The sequence below is a fragment of the Pipistrellus kuhlii genome, unplaced genomic scaffold (assembly GCF_014108245.1).
Source record: "Pipistrellus kuhlii isolate mPipKuh1 unplaced genomic scaffold, mPipKuh1.p scaffold_m20_p_50, whole genome shotgun sequence".
In the NCBI taxonomy this organism is placed as follows: domain Eukaryota; kingdom Metazoa; phylum Chordata; class Mammalia; order Chiroptera; family Vespertilionidae; genus Pipistrellus; species Pipistrellus kuhlii.
The window spans coordinates 352,241-369,880 of NW_023425552.1; the positions used below are offsets into that span (position 1 = coordinate 352,241).

Below are 17,640 nucleotides of genomic sequence, written 5' to 3' on the forward strand. Positions count from 1 at the left end.
GTGGCAGTAGTCCTAAGATCCCAGCTAGGGACACCCTCCGCTGGGTCAGGGCGGGAGGGCGCAGCCCCACACAACACCCCCTAAGCCTTTGCACTTTGCAGGCCAGCAGAGCTGTCCTGGGTGCAGATCCCGAGGGGGGAATGGGCGGAGAGCAGCCAGTCCGGAGTGGCCGTCCACGCCCTGAGGCGGGTGGTAGTTGGGGGCGGTGGTGGTGGGGGGAAGAAGGGGGGCGCTGCTGGCGCCTCCCGGCGATTCCCGTAAACACGGGCGAGGCGGGGCGGAGCTTGGCAGCAGCCCTGCGTTTCCGGGGAGGCTGTGCCAGGGCCAGGGTGCTCTCAGGGACACTCCGGGTCCCCCAGGGAGTGCTTCGGGGCTAGCGTGGCCGCGGGGAGGAGTCCGGAGACCCCGAGAAAGAGGGGGCGCGCCGCAGAGGAGGGTCTTCCGTTGTGGCCGGTGGTCGCCAGTTGGTTGGGCAGGACGCTCAGGTAGGCGCAAAGGGGACAGGGTGGGCGGGAGCCGAGGCCTGGATGGGAGGGGGCGGGCCGGGGTGAGGCTGGTGAGACTGCCCGCCCCCATTGCCCGCCCCCATTTCCCGCCTCTGGGTCTGGTCTCCCCAAGTGGCCGCCACCTGCGCGCTCTGATGCCCCCGCCCCCGGGGGAGCCTGTTGCCAGGGCAGCGCAGGAGCCTGGGCCTGCACTCTCCCGGCCAGATGGGCCTCCGCGCCCGATCCCTTCAGCCTGTCCCACGCCACAACCCCTACTCCACACTGGAATCCAGAGCCAGGGCTCCTGGCTCTGCAGGGAAATGGTCTGGGATCCGGGCTAGTCCTGGGCCTCTCCTTGAAATCGTCCTGGATGTGACCTCTGAGCTAGGCTTGCAGGCAGCGCCGCTTCTCTCGGAGTGACAGGTGGATTAGGGGTCAGGAGGGAAAGGAAGTTAGGATCCTGGAAAAGAGGGGGCTCTGATGGCCCCACCTGGAGCCAGTGTGGTCTGGCAACAGGACTCAGGAGCCCTGGGACTCAGGAGCCATCAGCCTCCTCTCCCATTTCCTCACCTCCAAAGTGAGTCTGCCCTTTGACCCCCAGATCAGAGAATTCCTGTAAGGCTCCAGCGCCCTAAAGACAGAAAAGCGGCCCTAGCCAGTTTGGCTCAGTCCGCAGTGTTTCCCAAAGTGTGGTACGGGTACCCCCAGGGGTACGGGAAGAGTCTGGTGAGGGTACCCGTTGCACCGGAGTTTGGTGGGGATATGCACTGCACCGTGCTTAGCTGCCTCGTTCTACCTTCTCATGAGGACGAGGGGTACTCAGCGTTACGAAAATTATAGAAGGGGTACACATATGTCAAGAGTGTCGGCCTGCGGGCTGAAGGGTCCCAGGTTTGATTCTGATCAAGGGTACATGCCTGGGTTGTGGGTTCGATCCCCAGTAGGGGTGTGCAGGAGACAGCCGGTCAATGATTCTCTCTCATCAGGGAAGCTGAAACCGGTTTGGCTCAGTGGATAGAGTGTCGGCCTGTAGACTGAAGGGTCTCAGGTTCGATTCCAGTCAAGGGCATGTACCTTGGTTGCGGGCACATCTCCAGTACGGGGTGTGCAAGAGGCAGCTGATCGATGATTCTCTCTCATCAGTGTTTCTAACTCTCTTATCAATCTCCCTTCCTCTCTGTAAAAAATCAATAAAATATATATTTTTTTAAAAAGACAGGGAAATGCACAATTAGAATCCCCCCAATGAATGCTTTAGAACTGGAAGAGACTTAAGAATCCCTCTGGGCCCTGGCTGGTGTAGCTCAGTGAATAGAGCATCGGCCTGCGGACTGAAGGGTCCCCATGCCGTCATAGGGAAAGGGGCCCCGGGGGAATGACTTCACAGTGAGTTGGGAAGGTCAGGATTTGAACTTGTCTCCTGACTCCCAGGCCGGGGCTGTTTCCTCTGATGATCATTCTTACTGACACTCAGGGGAATCGGTGCTTTGTCTCCTTGTGGCCTGGGGTTCAGGCTCTGGGTGACTGGTGATCTAAAGATGGGGACGATGCCCCAGCTGGTTTGGCTCAGTGGTTACAGCGTCAAGCCTGCAGGTTCAATTCCGGTCAAGGGCACATGCCTGGGTAGCTGGCTCCATCCCAGTGGGGGGGCAACCGATCAATGATTCTCTCTCCATTGATGTTTCTGTCTCTCTCCCTTTCCCTTCCTCTCTGAAATCAATAACATGTACATATTAAAATCAACAAATAACAATTTTTTTTTATATATTTTTTTTTAAAGACAGGCCAAAACCGGTTTGGCTCAGTGGATAGAGCGTCGGCCTGCGGACTGAAGGGTCCCAGGTTCGATTCCGGTCAAGGGCATGTACCTTGGTTGCAGGCACATCCCCGGTGGGAGGTGTGCAGGAGGCAGCTGGTCGATGATTCTCTCTCATCGATGTTTCTAGCTCTCTATCCCTCTCCCTTCCTCTCTGTAAAAAAATCAACAAAATATATTTTAAAATGATTTTAAAAAATAAATAAAGGCAGGATATTGGCAACAGGCGAAATAAGGATGAGAGAAGGAGGCTGGAGCCTCGGGTGAAATGAAGATGAGAGGAGGCTGGAGGGGGTTGGGGGTTGGGGAGCTCAGACTAAGAAGGCCCCCCCATCTCCGGGGTAGATCCCGTGCGGGTTGGGGGGGGGGAAGAGAGGGGGGGCTTTGCTTTCATGCAGCCCTTAGAGGAGTGCCCTCCGGAAATCCCAGGGAGCCCAGCATGCCCCAGCGCCCCCAAAACACCTTCTCTTCTGAAGCCAAAAAAACCCCCCGCTGGGACGGTATGAAAGAGAAACGCTTTGGCTGCCCTGCAGCCAGGAAGTGGGACTTCCCACCACCTCAGTGCAGTGCGTTTGCCTTTGAAAAGGAAAAGAGGAAGGTGGGGATAGAGGTCTCACCCGCCAGGAAGGAATGCTAGAATGAATCACTTGGCCGGGATCGGAGACAGTCAGCTAGAGCATTTATGGGGCGCCTGCTGTTTGCAAGCTCAGCGCTTGGAGGCCGGAGATGAGAAACCCCAGTCAGGCCCTGGCTGGTGTGGCTCAGTGGATAGAGCATCGGCCTGCGGACTGAAGGGTCCGGCTTCGATTCCTGGTCAGGGCACATGCCCGGGGTTGCGGGCACATCCCCAGTGGGGGGCATGCAGGAGGCAGCCAGCCGATCCATGATTCTCTTTCATCATGGATGTTTCTATTCCTCTCTCTTCCTCTCTGAAATCAATAAAAAATATATAAAAATCAATAGATGAATGAAAACCCCAGGCAGGCTGGCCAGTGGGTGTGTGCACTCAGGGAGCTTGTGGGAGAGAGGGTTGTGACGTGCAAATGAGCATCTCCCTGCAGCATAATGAGTGCTTGGTGGAAATTTGAGCGTTGTGCAGAGGGAGCCGGACTCCGGAAATGGGCTGAAAACAGCACTCGCCCGGGGAGGCCTGGGGCACAGCTGGAACTCTGCCAGGTGGGCCCTGGCCCCTACCTGTGCTGGAGGCTGGAATGAATGAGGCATCCAAGAAAATGAGGCAAGAACTGGTGTTCACTGGAAAAAGGAGCCTAAGGGATCCTTTTAAATATCCTCTTGTTGATTTCAGAGAGACAGGGAGAGGGAGAGAGAGACAGAAACATCAGTGATGAGAGGGAATCATGGGCCGGCTGCCTCCTGCACGCCCCACACTGAGGATGGAGCCAGCAACCCAGGCATGTGTCCTTGACTGCAATCGAGCCCGGGACCCTTCAGTCCGCAGGCCGACGCTCTATCCACTGAGCCACACCGGCTCAGGATCCTTTTGAAGTGTAAGCTCTGTGAAGGAGGCAACCCTGTCCGTCTCCTTCAATTTCAGCAATTCCTAGGAGGCAGCAAGAACACCAGCAATCCTCCTGGAGTGAATGAAAGAGGAAGGGAAGGATGGGAAGAAGGGAGGGAGGAGAGGAACAGCAGCTTGTGTTACCAAGATGAGCATGGTTAGAACTGGAGACGAAACCCAGGTTGAGATCCCAACTCTCAGTATAGTGTCTATGTGGGTTCTGGTGCCAGCACTTATGTAAGCTTAGCAAGTTCTTTCTTCTTCTTCTTCTTCTTCTTCTTCTTCTTCTTCTTCTTTTTTTTTTTTTTTAATATTTTATTGATCTTTTTACAGAGAGGAAGGGAGAGGGACAGAGAGTCAGAATCATCGATGAGAGAGAATCATCGATCAGTTGCCTCCTACACATCCCCCTCTGGGGATGCGCCCGCAACCAAGGTACATGCCCTTGACCGGAATCGAACCCGGGACCCTTTAGTCCGCAGGCCGATGCTCTATCCACTGAGCCAAACCGGTTTGGGCAACAATGATCTTTTTGAAATCAGATGGTCCCTCTATGACCCCTCTCACTAAACAGCATATCACTCTCGGGGTTCAGTTCCCAGCTCCCCGAAGTCCACCCAAGGGTTCAGGGGCCCTGCTCTGCTGGCCCGTTACGGACTATAATGAAGGAACTGAGGCAGCAGCATGGAGAAAGGGACCTTCCTGGCCAGGGCCTGGGCCTCAGAGACGGACTTAAGGAGGAAGAACGGGGTGGGGAAATGGGGAGGGCATTGATGCCTGATTTCTCGGGACCCTAGGAATGGAGGAGAGGCATCGTGTCCGATAAGCCAGCCTGGAAGCCAGATCTCTCTCCCAGGCCCTTACCCCCACCCTCCCCTGGCCGGGAGCACCCACCTCCCTCCTGCAAATGGCGGCGGTGGTTTCGGGACAAAGAGAGTCACTAAGCAGTAATGGTTGCCCCTTCAGGGGGACAGGTGCCGAGCATCAGCAGAGCCTGGCTCCCAGGGGAGCGGCAGGCATGGGGCCACAGGCATACAGCCCTTCCTGAACCTGCGTTGGGGGCAGGGGAGTGGCAGGGGCAGCGGCGTGTTGTACCCTGTCGGGGCAGGGGCAGGTTGAACCCTGCTGCTGGCACCACAGCCCCATGGGGCGGGGGATCCCCACCCAGGGAGTGGCCGGCTCAGGCCCCAACAGGCCCGCTTGCAGGCACACCCGGGCCTGAGCTGGGCGGGCTGGTTCATCTCCCGGCGAGAGTTGCTGCCTCAGCACGACAGTGGCAAGCAGGAGGCAGCTGGACCCAGAAGGAGGGTCCTCGGGGCTGAGCACCGAAGTGAGGGGGGTGCGGAGGGATCTGGTAACCTCATGGCGTGGCTCTGTCCGAGGAGCATCCGCCCGCCACGTGCCAATCCCTTTCCGTGCGCTCATAGCGGCTCTCTCGGCGGCCCCTGGCGTTCCCACCTTCAGAAGAGGAAGCTGTGGTTCAGACAGTGTGTGGCTTTTGCTCCCAGTCCATAAAGTACCGATGGTCCCAACGAGCTTCTCCTTTTTTTCTTTTTTAACATATATTTTTACTAGAGTCCCGCTGCTTGAAATTTGTGCATGGGGTTGGGGTGGGGGGGGAGTAGGTCCCTCAGCCCTGCCTGCACCCTCTCCAATCCGGGACCCCTTGGGGGATGTCCGACATCCCTCTCGCAACCTGGGACCACTGGCTCCTAATCACTCACCTGCCTGCCTGCCTCCTGATTGCCCCTAACGGCTCTCCTCTGCCGGTCTGATCGCCCCTAACCGCTCACCCCTGGTGGCCTGATTGCCCCTCAACCACTCTGCCTGCCTGCCTGATCGCCCCTAACCCCACCTCTGCTTCAGCACCTGCCACTGTGGCTTTGTCTGGAAGACATCCAGTCTATCTGGTCTAATTAGCATATTACCCTTTTATTATTAATAGTATAGATTGATTTCAGAGAGGAAGGGAAAGGGAGAGAGAGAGAGGGAGAATGATACATCCATGATGAGAGACGATCATTGATCGGCTGCCTCCTGCACGCCCCACACTGGGGATCGAGCCTGCAACCTGAGCACGTGGCCTTGACCAGAATCGAACCCGGGATCCTTCAGTCCGCAGGCCCCGACGCTCTAGCCCCTGAGCCACACCGGCTAGGGCTTGAGCTTCTCCCTCTGATGGAAGAACCAGGGTGCCTGAGCCCTGGATTCTACCGCTTCCCAGAGCAGGAAACACGGGGACCCGTGCAGGGGAGTCACACCGTTTCACACAATTCGGGGGAGCAGAGGTGGGGCCGTGCAGGCGCCTTGCCAGACCTGGTGAGCAGCTGCCAGTGGGGCGTGAGGCCGTGTAGGCGCTGGCCTGGCAATGCCCTCTGCTTGCGGAGGGCACTGCCCTGGGGAGGCTGCCAGCCACCAGGATCTGGAAGCCATTGGCTGGTTTAAAAGCACACAAAGGGCAGTGCCAGTTTCCTTATCAGCATGTACCCATGGGGAGAAGACACCCGCCAGGGCAGGGCGGGGAGCTACAGCTGCAGGTTGACTTAAGACGAAGGCTCAGGCTTCTAGGGGACCCTGGCAGGCAGGGGGCCAAGGCCCGAGGGGGCTGGGCCCACGCCAGGGTGAGCCTGCCAACCAGAACCCGGGGTGCCGCCTCTGAAGGGGGGGGGGGGGGGACTTTTGGGTTCAAGCTCCACTGGGCTCGGTAGGAGGCCCCTCCCCCACGGCCAGCAAACAAGGCGGTGACTTTCAGGGCAGAGCTGAGGGAGCTGCACAGCCAGCTGCCCTGGGTGGGAACAGGGCAGCGGGCCTGGCCCCGGGGACCACCTGGCAGAGGCCATCCATGGCCACGCACGTGGCTGGCCTCCACCTGGGCAGAGGTTAGTGAGTACTGATTGCCCTTGCCCAGGGCCTGTGTTCACGGCCCCTCTCCTGGGTGCGGAGCAGGTTAGCGAGGCAGAGGGCAGGGGAGAGGGAGAGAGAGAGAAACATCAGTGATGAGAGAGAGTCATGGATGGGCTGCCTCCTGCACGCCCCCCTCCCCCCCCCACCCCGCTAGGGATCAAGCCCACAACCCGGGCCTGTGCCCCGACCAGGAACTGAACCGTGACCTCCTGGTTCGATGGCTCAACCACTGAACCATGACAGCCTGCTGGGCGCCTTGTGTTTTTAACCCTTTCATTTCCCCCTGATTCCCTTTCATTTTCTCTTTCTCTTGGTAGACAAAAAGAAAAACAAACAAACAAACAAAAAAACACCCAGCACTCGTTTTTCGTTTTTAAAACATATTTTATTGTAGTTTTTTACAAAGAGGAAGGGAGAGGGGTAGAGAGAAACATGGATGAGAGAGAAATATCGATCAGTTGCATCCTGCACACCCCCCACCGGGGATGTGCCTGCAACCAAGGTACATGCCCTTGACCGGAATCGTACCTGGGACCCTTGAGTCTGCAGGCTGACGCTCTATCCACTGAGCCACATCAGTCAGGGCTCTTGTAGTCTTTCTCCATTTTCTATGGCTCTTCTCATTATTTTAATTTTCTTCTACCTGATCCTACAGGTGGGGTATGTTTTTGTTTGTTTACCTTTTTGCCTTTTAAATTTTTCCCCATGATGACAGGTAGGAGGCATACATTCACATCCAGGAAAATGCACACATCCGAAGCGTACAGCGCGGAGCATTTTAACATTGGTACACGCTTGGGAAAACAGTACCCAGCCCAAGAGATAGAATATTCTGAGGGATTTCCTTGTTTGCCAGCAAGGCGTCAGCCCCCTGGTCTCGCCTCTCCCACCATAGGCAAGCTTGGTTTGGCCTTTGGTATGTATTCCTACGCACCTTTGACCAGAATCGAACCCAGGACCCTTCAGATTACAGGCCTATGTTCTGTCCACTGAGCCACACCGGCGAGGGCTCAGTCTCACATTGTAGTCCTTACACGTGTGTCTGGGTACCTGGGAGAGACAGGGGAGGGGGAGGAGGGGAGGAGAAGAGGAAGGCAAGGCTTAATGACAACTCCATCTTGCCGTCGGGGGGGCAGGAGCGGGGGCGCACAGAGGCAGTACTGCTTTTCTCTCCATCTCTTTCTTTTCTTTTCTTTTTCTTTTTTAAAATATATTTTATTGATTTTTTTTCACAAAGAGGAAGGGAGAGGGATAGAGAGCTAGAAATATCGATGAGAGAGAAACATCGATCAGCCGCCTCCTGCCCACCCCCCCATCGGGGATGTGCCTGCAACCAAGGTACATGCCTTTGACCGGAATCGAACCTGGGACCTTTCAGTCCACAGGCCGACGCTCTATCCGCTGAGCCACACCGGCTTCGGCTCTCCATCTCTCTCTGTCCTCTCTCTCCAGGCCGTCCCTTGAGCTCTTTACCCACATCACGGACGTCCTGGCTGAGAAAGTCTCGCCCCGGTCCAAGAGGGGCAAAGGGGAGCGGGAGACGCCGTGTTGGCTTGGGAACCGCTCTGGCCCACAGGAAGTCAGCTCGAATGGAGGGGTTTTTTTTCTGTCGCCATCCTCCTGTGTTTTCCCAGCTTGGGGGAGGACCAGTTGGCACAGGAAGGGAAGACGGAGGATGGAGCTCTCAGAGGCCGAGGTCGCTCCAGGCCCACCGCTGGCTCCCTTATTTTGTCCCCAAGTGTTGTCCTTGGCTTTTGAAGACGGAAGACCCGTCACTGTCCTCAGGGGGTTTGCCACCCACTTGGCATAAGACATACTTGGACCCCGCTGGTATGGGTGAGTGGGTGAGTGAACTAGGGCAGTGGTCGGCAAACTGCAGCTCGAGAGCCACGTGCGGCTCTTGAGCCACAGTTTGCCTACGCTGTTGACTAATGAGTTGGCCGACCACTGAACTAGGGGAATCACGGTTCGATTCCCGGTCAGGGCACTTGCCTGGGTTGATCCCCAGTGGGGGGCGTGCAGGAGGCAGCTGGTCAATGGTTCTCTCTCATCATTGATGTTTCTCTCTCTATCTCTCTCTCTCCTCCTTCCTCTCTAAAGTCAATAAAAATATAGATATATTTAAAAAATTTTTAAAGGACATACTAGACTTCTAGAGCAGCGGTCGGCAAATTGTGGTTCGAGAGCCACATGCGGCTCTTTGGCCCCTTGAGTGTGGCTCTTCCACAAAATACCACGTACCCTAATTAAGTTCATAACAACGTACCTAGCTATCTAGTTTAAGTTTAAAACATGTGGCTCTCCAAAGAAATGTCAGTCTTGGTCCTGTTGATATTTGGCTCTGTGGACTAATGAATTTGCCGACCACAGTCCTAGAGCATCTGAGCAGCCATGAGTGGGATAAAATTAACCACCAGCGAGGCCCCCTCAGCCCCTGCCTCTCCTCCTCAGGGATAAGCATGGCAGCCACGAAGGCCGACCAGCCTTGCTGCCCTTTAAGTGGGTACCTGCTGCTGGGATTCAAGCTCTAGCCAGTGCCTAGGTGCCAGCCGTAAGCAGAAGGTGGAAGAAGGAAATGTTGCAGCCAGCCCTAGCCGGTCTAGCTCCATGGAGAGCGCTGGCCTGCGGACTGAAGGGTCCAGGGCACACGCTTGGGTTTATTCCACTCACTTACGCATTCACTGGTTGAGTCTTGTACGTGCCCTCGCTGGGCTAGCACCTGAAACCTTGGCATAGCTGACGATGCTGTAACAGTTAGAGTCTAACCAACTGAGGTACCTGGCAAAGATCTGGTGATGCTGATTTAAATTGCTTGGCTAGGATAGTGAAAGGCGCCCTGGCTGGTTTGGCTCAGTGGATAGAGCGTAGGCCTGTGGACTGGGGTCCCAGATTTGATTCCGGTCAAGGGCATGTACCTTGGTTGAGGGCACATCCCCAGTGGGGGGTGTGCAGGATGCAGCTGATCGGTGATTCTCTCTCATCGATGTTTCTAACTCTCTATCCCTTTTCCTTCCTCTCTGTAAAAAATCAAAAATAGATAGATAGATGGATAGATAGATAGATAGATAGGGAAAGCCAAAGCCCTCCCTTAGAGGTACAATTCCTCTTTGTTAATCACTGAGCCACCTGCAGGGACAGGCTTTGAGATCTTGTTAATACAATTTCCCAACACCCTTCCACCAGTGGCTGAGCAGCCAGCGATGCTCCTGGCTTGAATCTAGATTTTCCAATTCTATCATTTCTTCTACATTTATTGCCTGGCTTATTTCTGTCCAAGAAAGCTTCCTTTCTGCCCCTTCCCTTCCTCGGTGTTTCTCTGAATGTCACTGTGGACGGATGGATTGCTTTTCACTTCATGCATTAGAATCCATTATTTCCTCATTGGTTTGGATACGCAACTTGTCCCACGTTGGGTCAACAAGCTGGCCCATATGTCCTTTTGATATAATCCCATTAGTCTTTAACTTCCTTGCTTTCTGGCCCAACAAAATATCCCTGGCTTACCTTTTGCTTTCTCTTTCATTTCTCCACAGTCCTGGTACCTTTTATTGGAAAGAGATAGTTAGAAACCAAGAACTGGGTGCTAGGTGTGCTGATCCAATATTCTTTGTTTTTTATCCTCACCTGAGGATATTTTTCCATTGATTTTTAGAGAGAGTGGAAGAGAGAGAAAAAGGCAGTGATTGGTTGCCTCCTGCACCAGCCCCGACTAGGGCCCGGTCCAAGGGAGGAGCCTGTCACCCAGGTCCATGCCCTTGACCGGAATCGAACCTGGGACCCTTCAGTCCGCAGGCCAATGCTCTATCCACTGAGCCAAACTGGCTAGGGCTCGCCTCGTATTCTTATCAGAGACTTGAATTAAAGGCATAAGAATGCTTATCACGTTTAAAAATGATTGAAAACTGGGAGGAAAAGCAAAATGTGTCGTAATAGAGTAGATATTCAGAATGACCTCCATAGGATGAAATCTGGACCAGGACCAATAGCTTTAAAAGAGGTCAGTAGGACCAAAACTGGTTTGGCTCAGTGGATAGAGCGTCGGCCTGTGGACTGAAAGGTCCCAGGTTCGATTCCAGTCGAGGGCATGTACTTTGGTTGCGGGCATGTCCCCAGTAGGGGGTGTGCAGGAGGCAGCTGATGTTTCTAACTCTCTCCCTTCCTCTCTGTAAAAAATCAATAAAATATATTATTAAAAAAAAAAAAAAAAAGGTCAGTAGGAAGTGCTGTGCTTTGGCTGAAGAAAGACATTGCATCATTTCATGTTTGGAAGGAACTCTATTGGACCAAAGGTGATATAGCTTTGTTGGTGGATGGGTGCCAGCAGCATCTATGATCCTTAAGTTGCATCCTTCATCCATCTATTCATTCATTCATTCATTCATTCATTCAGCCAACACTCTTTGAGGGCCTGTTACCTGCCAAGCACTGTTTTGGTGGCTTGGGATAACTACCAAGCAGATAAGCAAAAATCCCTGCCCTTCTCAGTCATTATTTTGGGGACGAAGGGGCAGGCAATCAAGAAAAACCACAGCCGAAACAGGTGTGGCTCAGTGGATAGAGCGTCGGCTTGCGACTGAAAGGTCCCAGGTTTGATTCCAGTCAAGGGCATGTACCTTGGTTGCAGACACATCCCCAGCAGGGTGTGTGCAGGAGGCAGCTGATCGATGATTCTCATCAATGTTTCTAACTCTCTGTCCCTCTCTCTTCCTCTCTGTAAAAAAATCAATAAAATATATTAAAAAAAATAAAAAAAACACAACAAAGAAGCAAATCATCTACAGCAGAATGTTATTAGTTGAGGAGTGCCTTGAAAGAAAAAAAAAAAAAGAAAGAAAGAAAAGCAACCTCAGGGTAAGGGGAATATTGGGGGAAGTGTGAATTCTTCAAGAAGGTGATTTTTGCCTGGCCGGTGTGGCTCAGTGGTTTGAGTATCAACCTATGAAACCAGGAGGTCACGGTTCGATTCCCAGTCAGGGCACATGCCTGGGTTGTGGGCTCCATCCTCAGTAGGGGTTGTACAGGAAGCAGCCGATCAATGGTTCTCTGTCATCATTGATGTTTCTCTCTCTCTTCCTCTTTATCAACAATAAAAGAACACACACAGATGCCCTAGCATTAAAAAAAAAAAAAAAAAAAATGATCTTTGAGCAAAGACTTGGAGGAAGGGTCCCAACATGGTGGCTATTGGGAGAGAAGACTCCAGGAAGAGGAAGTAGCCAGGGCAAAGGTCCTGGGGTGGAGCCGGAGGGCTGGGCATCATTGGCTGCAGGTGGGTGGATGGATGGCACTGATAGAGGTGGTGTCCAAGGCCTGGCCAGGCTAGAAGTGGGATGCTTGGTGCTCCCCACATCCCATGTGCGATTCTGTGTCCGATGCCGAGATCTCTTTATTTTCTTTTATTTTTAAATATATATATATTTTATTGATTTTTTTACAGAGAGGAAGGGAAAGGGATAGAGAGCTAGAAACATCGATGAGAGAGAAACATCCATCAGCTGCCTCTTGCACACCCTCCTCTAGGGTTGTGTCCGCAACCAAGGTACATGCCCTTGACAGGAATCGAACCTGGGACCCTTCAGTCCGCAGGCCCATGCTGTATCCACTGAGCCACACCATTTTTGGCTTAAATATATTTCTATTGATTTCAGGTAGGAAGAGAGAGAAAGAGAGGGATCGAAGCACCAATGATGAGAGAAAATCATGGATCGGCTGCCTCCTGCACGCCCCACCCTGGGGATCGAGCCCACAACCCAGGCGTGTGCCCCGACCGGAAATGGAACCGTAACCTCTTGGTTCATAGGTCGGCGCTCAACCACTGAGCCATGCCAAGTGGGAGAAACCCTTTCTTTTTTTATTTTTGTGTGTAATTTTTTTCTTCTTTTTCTTTGTTGTTGTTTTTTCCTTGGGGGCCCCTGTCGCCTGGCCCTTGCCCGTGGATGGGTGTGGGGATGGTAAAGATGCAGACGTCACGGGACGTGGGGAAGCTGGGCCGTAAGAGAGGACAGTGGGGACCACGTGATTGCGGTACCCACGCTGACAGCCGCCCTGTGGCCCAGGACGCGGCGGTCCTGGGGGTGGGGTGAGAGCAAAAGGTGTTGGCTCCGAGGACGCTCCTCTTGGCCGGGGTGAGGAGGAACTCTCCCAGGATAGCAGCTCATTCCTGGGCCGGCTGTTCCCACTGCCATGGAAATGACTGCTTTCAAGGGGAATCCAGGGAGAATTACATCTGACCGTGGTCCTGGGCGCTCGTAGGAAAAGTTGAACCGTTTCCCAAATGTTACTACTACTTCTTGTTCTTCTTCTTCTTGTTCTTCTTCTTCTTTTATTTTTATTTTATTTATTTTTTTAATATATTTTATTGATTTTTTTACAGAGAAGAAGGGAGAGGGACAGAGAGTCAGTAACATCAATGAGAGAGAAACATCCATCAGCTGCCTCCTGCACACCCCCCACCGGAGATGTGCCCGCAACCAAGGTACATGCCCTTGACCGGAATCGAACTCGGGACTTTTCAGTCCTCAGACTGACGCTCTACCACTGAGCCAAACCGGTTTCAGCTTGCTTTTGTTTTGTTTTGTTTTGTTTTGTTTTGTTAATCCTCACCCGAGCGTATTTTCCCATTGATTTTTTAGGGAGAGCGGATGAGAGAGGGAAAGACAGAGAGGAACATCCATGTGACAGAGACACATCGATTGGTTGCTTCCGGGGAGAGCGTGGTATGTTCTCTTGACTGGAATCGAACCAGGACACTTTGGTTCGATTCTCTCCTCCGCAAGTCAGTGCTCTATCCACTGAGCCAACTCAGCCAGGGCATTTCTTTTCCTTTAAAAAAAAATATTATTTATTATTATTTATTTATTTATTTATTTATTTATTTTACAGAGAGGAACGGAGATGGAGAGTTAGAAACATCCATGAGAGAGAAACACCGACCAGCTGCCTCCTGCACACCCCCTACTGGGGATGTGCCCGCAACCAAGGTGCATGCCCTTGACCGGAATCGAACCCGGGACCTTCCAGTCTGCAGACCGACGCTCTATCCACTGAGCCACACCGGTCAGGGCATTACTTTCCCCCACTTTTTTTTTTTTTTTTTTTTTTTTTACTTTTCCTTTTTATGATCTTTGCAGCTTGATACGTTCTGTTGTGTGTATTTCTTTCTTTTTTTTTTTAATGTTGAGAGGGAGCCACTCCATTGGTTTTGGGGCTTACTTAGGGGTTCAGGTTATTCCATCCCGGGGGATGTTAGGAAGCAGGAATGGGGGTGGGTTGAGGGGGGGGGGTGGACTGTGCCTCTTCTAAGGGAGTCCTGTCTCCTGTCTCCCCTCCCTGGCTGTGTCTTCAATCCTATTATCCCACGTACATTAATCTTGCACCGCTCCTCCCACCCTCTTCCTGGCTGCGTGTGGGCAGAATCCTAAGCGCGGACAGGCCCCCCCCCCCCCCCCCCCCCCCCGCAGGGCACCCGCCTGAGTGGTGTGGGTGCAGCCAGGACCTCAGGGGGACGGATCTGAGCAGAAACGAAATTGATTTCAGAAGCAACTAGCCGCCAAAACCGGTTTAGCTCAGTGGATGGAGCGTCAGCCTGCGGACTGAAAGGTCCCGGGTTCGATTCCGGTCAAGGGCATGTACCTTGGTTGCGGGCACATCCCCAGTAGGGGGTGTGCAGGAGGCAGCTGGTCGGTGTTTCTCTCTCATGGATGTTTCTAACTCTCTATCCCTCTCTCTTCCTCTCTGTAAAATCAAATATATATATATATATATATATATATATATATATATATATATATATATATTAAAAAGAAGCAACTAGCCCCTGCGTCCGCACCAGCTTGGCCGCGTGGATTCGGTCACGGACAAGTGGGTGCCAGGAGAATTGGCGGGGGGAGAAGGACTAAAGGGGCAAGACCACCGAAACCGGTGTGGCTCAGTGGATAGAGCGGCGACCTGCGGACTGAAGGGTCCCGGGTTCGATTCCGGTCAGGGGCATGTACCTTGGTTGCAGGCTCATCCCGGTGGGGGGTGTGCAGGAGGCAGCTGATCGATGATTCTCTCGCATCCATGTTTCTAACTCTCTATTCCTCTCCCTTCCTCTCTGTAAAAAATCAATAAAATATATTTTTTAAAAAAGGGGGGGGCCAAGACCCTGGCCAGACCCCACGGGGCGCCCCATGGAGAGATCCATAGGTTCCCCCAAACCTCCCGCTCGCCACCGAGGGTCTAGGAGTCGCCGGAAGGGGCCGGGGCGGCGGTGGGAGGGTCTGAGGGTGGGTAAGGGGCGGGGATCGGTGGCCCCGGCTTCCCTGCGCGCCCCCCACCCCCATCCAGCCGCCTCCGTGTCCGGGGAGGGGGGGATCCCCCGACGCACGCGGCCTCTCCAGGCGCGCCCCCAGCTGGCGCCCCCGAGGCCGGCCGCAGCGCCCAGGAAGGGGAAGGGGGAAGGGGCGGAGGGCGGGGATCGGGGAATCGGAGCTGGGAGAGGCAGGACTGACGCCGTCCACTTCCTCCTCCGGCGCCGCCCTCCGCCCCGCGATCCCGGGAGAGCTTTCCTCCGGGAGCCAGGCCAGCGGGACCGCGCGGCGGGGGTCGGAGGGGCGCGCTCCCGGCGGCCACGTGACCCGCACCCCAACCTCCCCCCGCAACCCCCCCAGGTCCGGGGGCGGGGCTGCCGCCCGCGCGTCCAGTGGAACCACCTGAGCCCCAGCCCGGAGGACGCCGTAGCTGTCGGAGCCGCGCGCGCCGTGATGGCCCCGGGGACCCGGCCGCCGCCGCTGCTCCCGCCGCCGCTGCTGCTGCTGCTCCTCCCGCCGCTGCTGCTCCCGCCGCCCGCGACCTGGGCGCTCGTCCCCCGGATCAGCCTGCCGCTGGGTGAGTGCGGGGCGCGGGCCCGGGGCGGGGAGGCGGCCCCGGCGCCTCGTGCGGACGGCGCTGTGACAAAGGAGGGCAGGGGGCCCGTTGGAGACGTGGGGTTCGCGAGGATCCCTCCTCCTCCTTTGAAAGCGCCGCGCGCGGTGGGGGCGGGCGGGAGAGGGGAGCTGTGGGGGCCGCGGGCTCCTTTCTTCCATTCTTTCAATGCGAGGGGGGAATCCGAGACCCCCTGCTGCCTCTTTAGGGTCCCCTTTCGGCGGGGACACCCCAACCCCCAACCCCTGGCGCTGGCTGACCGCCGCTCCGCCTGCGCATCTGCTTGTCTTTGATGCTGGCCAGAGCCAGCCGCGGTGCCGCCCCCAGGGCAGCGCGGGGTAGAGGGAGGGGGCTGTGCTGGCGGCCGTAAACACTGGGGTTTGGTTATTCCAGCCCAAGTCACCGAAGGAAGGGCCGGCGCCCCATCATCCTTCATCTTAATGGCCGCGGTGGGATCCCCCCAGGACCTGGGAGGGGTCGTACGGGGGAGGGGGGCACTCTGGGTGCGCCAGGAGGACCATCCTCCTGGACCAGTTTCTCTCCCCTGGAGCTCACAGCTGCTTCTGTGGCCCCCTCCCTTTGCAGCCCTCTGCTCTCCCCTCTCCTTACACCGCCCCCCTCCCCTCATCCTGGTTGCTTGCTTCTCCGATTTCTCTTTGAAGCCAGAGGCACTAGGATGCTAAACCCATTTCTACAACCAGGCAAGTCCGCCCTTCCTCCCCAAGCCCCGGGTCGCTGGCCTGCAAAAATACTCCCGCGGTCAAAGCTACCTCGTCTCGGAGAGCTGGTGAAACCAGGTGTATTGCGTGGGCGTTACGTCTATAGGTGTTGTTTTTTTCCAAGCCCTTTCCCTCGCTGGTTGTCACACTGCGTGAGTTAGAATAAAGGACCCTGTCACATTCCGGGCGACAGACTTCCTGTGCGTATAGCATCCCCACCCCTAAGAGCGATCCCATTGGCAGGAGGAAAAGAGGCGCAGAATCAGCACTCGGATCAGCTCTCGTGGCCCCGAGTCACCCCAGCTTGAAACGGGGCCCGGGAGTGCTGGGAAGGTGGCCTGGCTGCAAACCAGCCTCGCGTAGGGGCCACGTGACCTCGGACAGGACGCCTAGCCTCCCCGGGCCTCGATTTCCTCATCTGTGAAATGGGAGAACAGGGCGGTGAGGAGTCCCGTCCCGTTTGTATCTGAAAAGTCCTTAGGACGGGGCTTGGCACCAGGAAGCGGACAGGGAGTGCTCGCTGTCATTGCTGTTGTGTTGGGCACCGACTCCGGCCTGGCACTCCAGCCTGGCACGTCCTGCAGATCTGGGGCGATTCTGCCCGGGGTGGGGCGCTGCTGGCCTGTGGTTGGACCGCAGCCCCTTGGGTGCACCCGTATCCCGAGCTGGGCCATTTCTCCCTTCTGCTCGGCTTTGGGAGCAGGTGAGAGGCGGTGGGGACTGATGCTCAAAGGCACTCCATGTACGGATGGCCCCAGGGTCATGTCAGAGGTCCCAGGTCTTGTGACCCGCTCTGGAGCTCCACGGGGGACCACGCAGGGGGGGGTCCCCAAGTTGGGGAGCCGGGAGAAGGAACCGAGAGCACCTGCTTTTTCTGAGAGCAGCTGGGATACTTGGGGGTGATTTCCCCACGCGGCTCCGAGATCTGGCCACTTCCTCAGCCCGGTGACCACCGCCAGGCCGCAGTACGGCTGCCTCACGCCGGCACCCCCTGCTCAGGGCACTTGGCGCTGTGGTCAGCGTGTCTGTGTCGCCCTCAGATTCATGGCAGCTCTAGCTGCTGTCGCTCCTGGACAGAGCCTCGGCCGGAGGACTGAAGGGTCCCAAGTCCCATTCCAGTCGGAGGCATGCCAACCAAGGGGCACGGACCTCAGCTGCAGGCTCAGTCCCTGGCCCTGGCCAGGGTGCTTGTGGGAAGCAACCAGTTGCTATGTGTCTCTCACATCAATGTTTCTCTCTCTCTCTCTCCCCCCGCTTCCACTCGCTCTAAAAATCAGTGGAAACCTATCCTTG

At 55.5% G+C, this 17,640-nt stretch overlaps 1 protein-coding gene across 3 annotated transcripts in view; it reads left to right on the top strand.

Moving 5' to 3' along the window:
* The first annotated feature begins 339 nt into the window (after window positions 1-339).
* Window positions 340-17,640, top strand: part of SEMA4B (semaphorin 4B) — a 41,205-nt gene continuing 23,904 nt past the window's right edge. Inside the window, exons 1-2 of one of the 3 annotated variants that reach the window (XM_045573482.1) lie at window positions 340-485; window positions 15,376-15,592. In XM_045573482.1, the coding sequence (XP_045429438.1) occupies window positions 15,469-15,592 (124 nt within the window). In that variant the 5' untranslated portion in view covers window positions 340-485; window positions 15,376-15,468. Of the gene's footprint in view, window positions 486-15,239; window positions 15,593-17,640 lie in introns of those variants that run through there. The other 2 variants (XM_045573481.1, XM_036415549.2) reach the window with 2 other exon arrangements.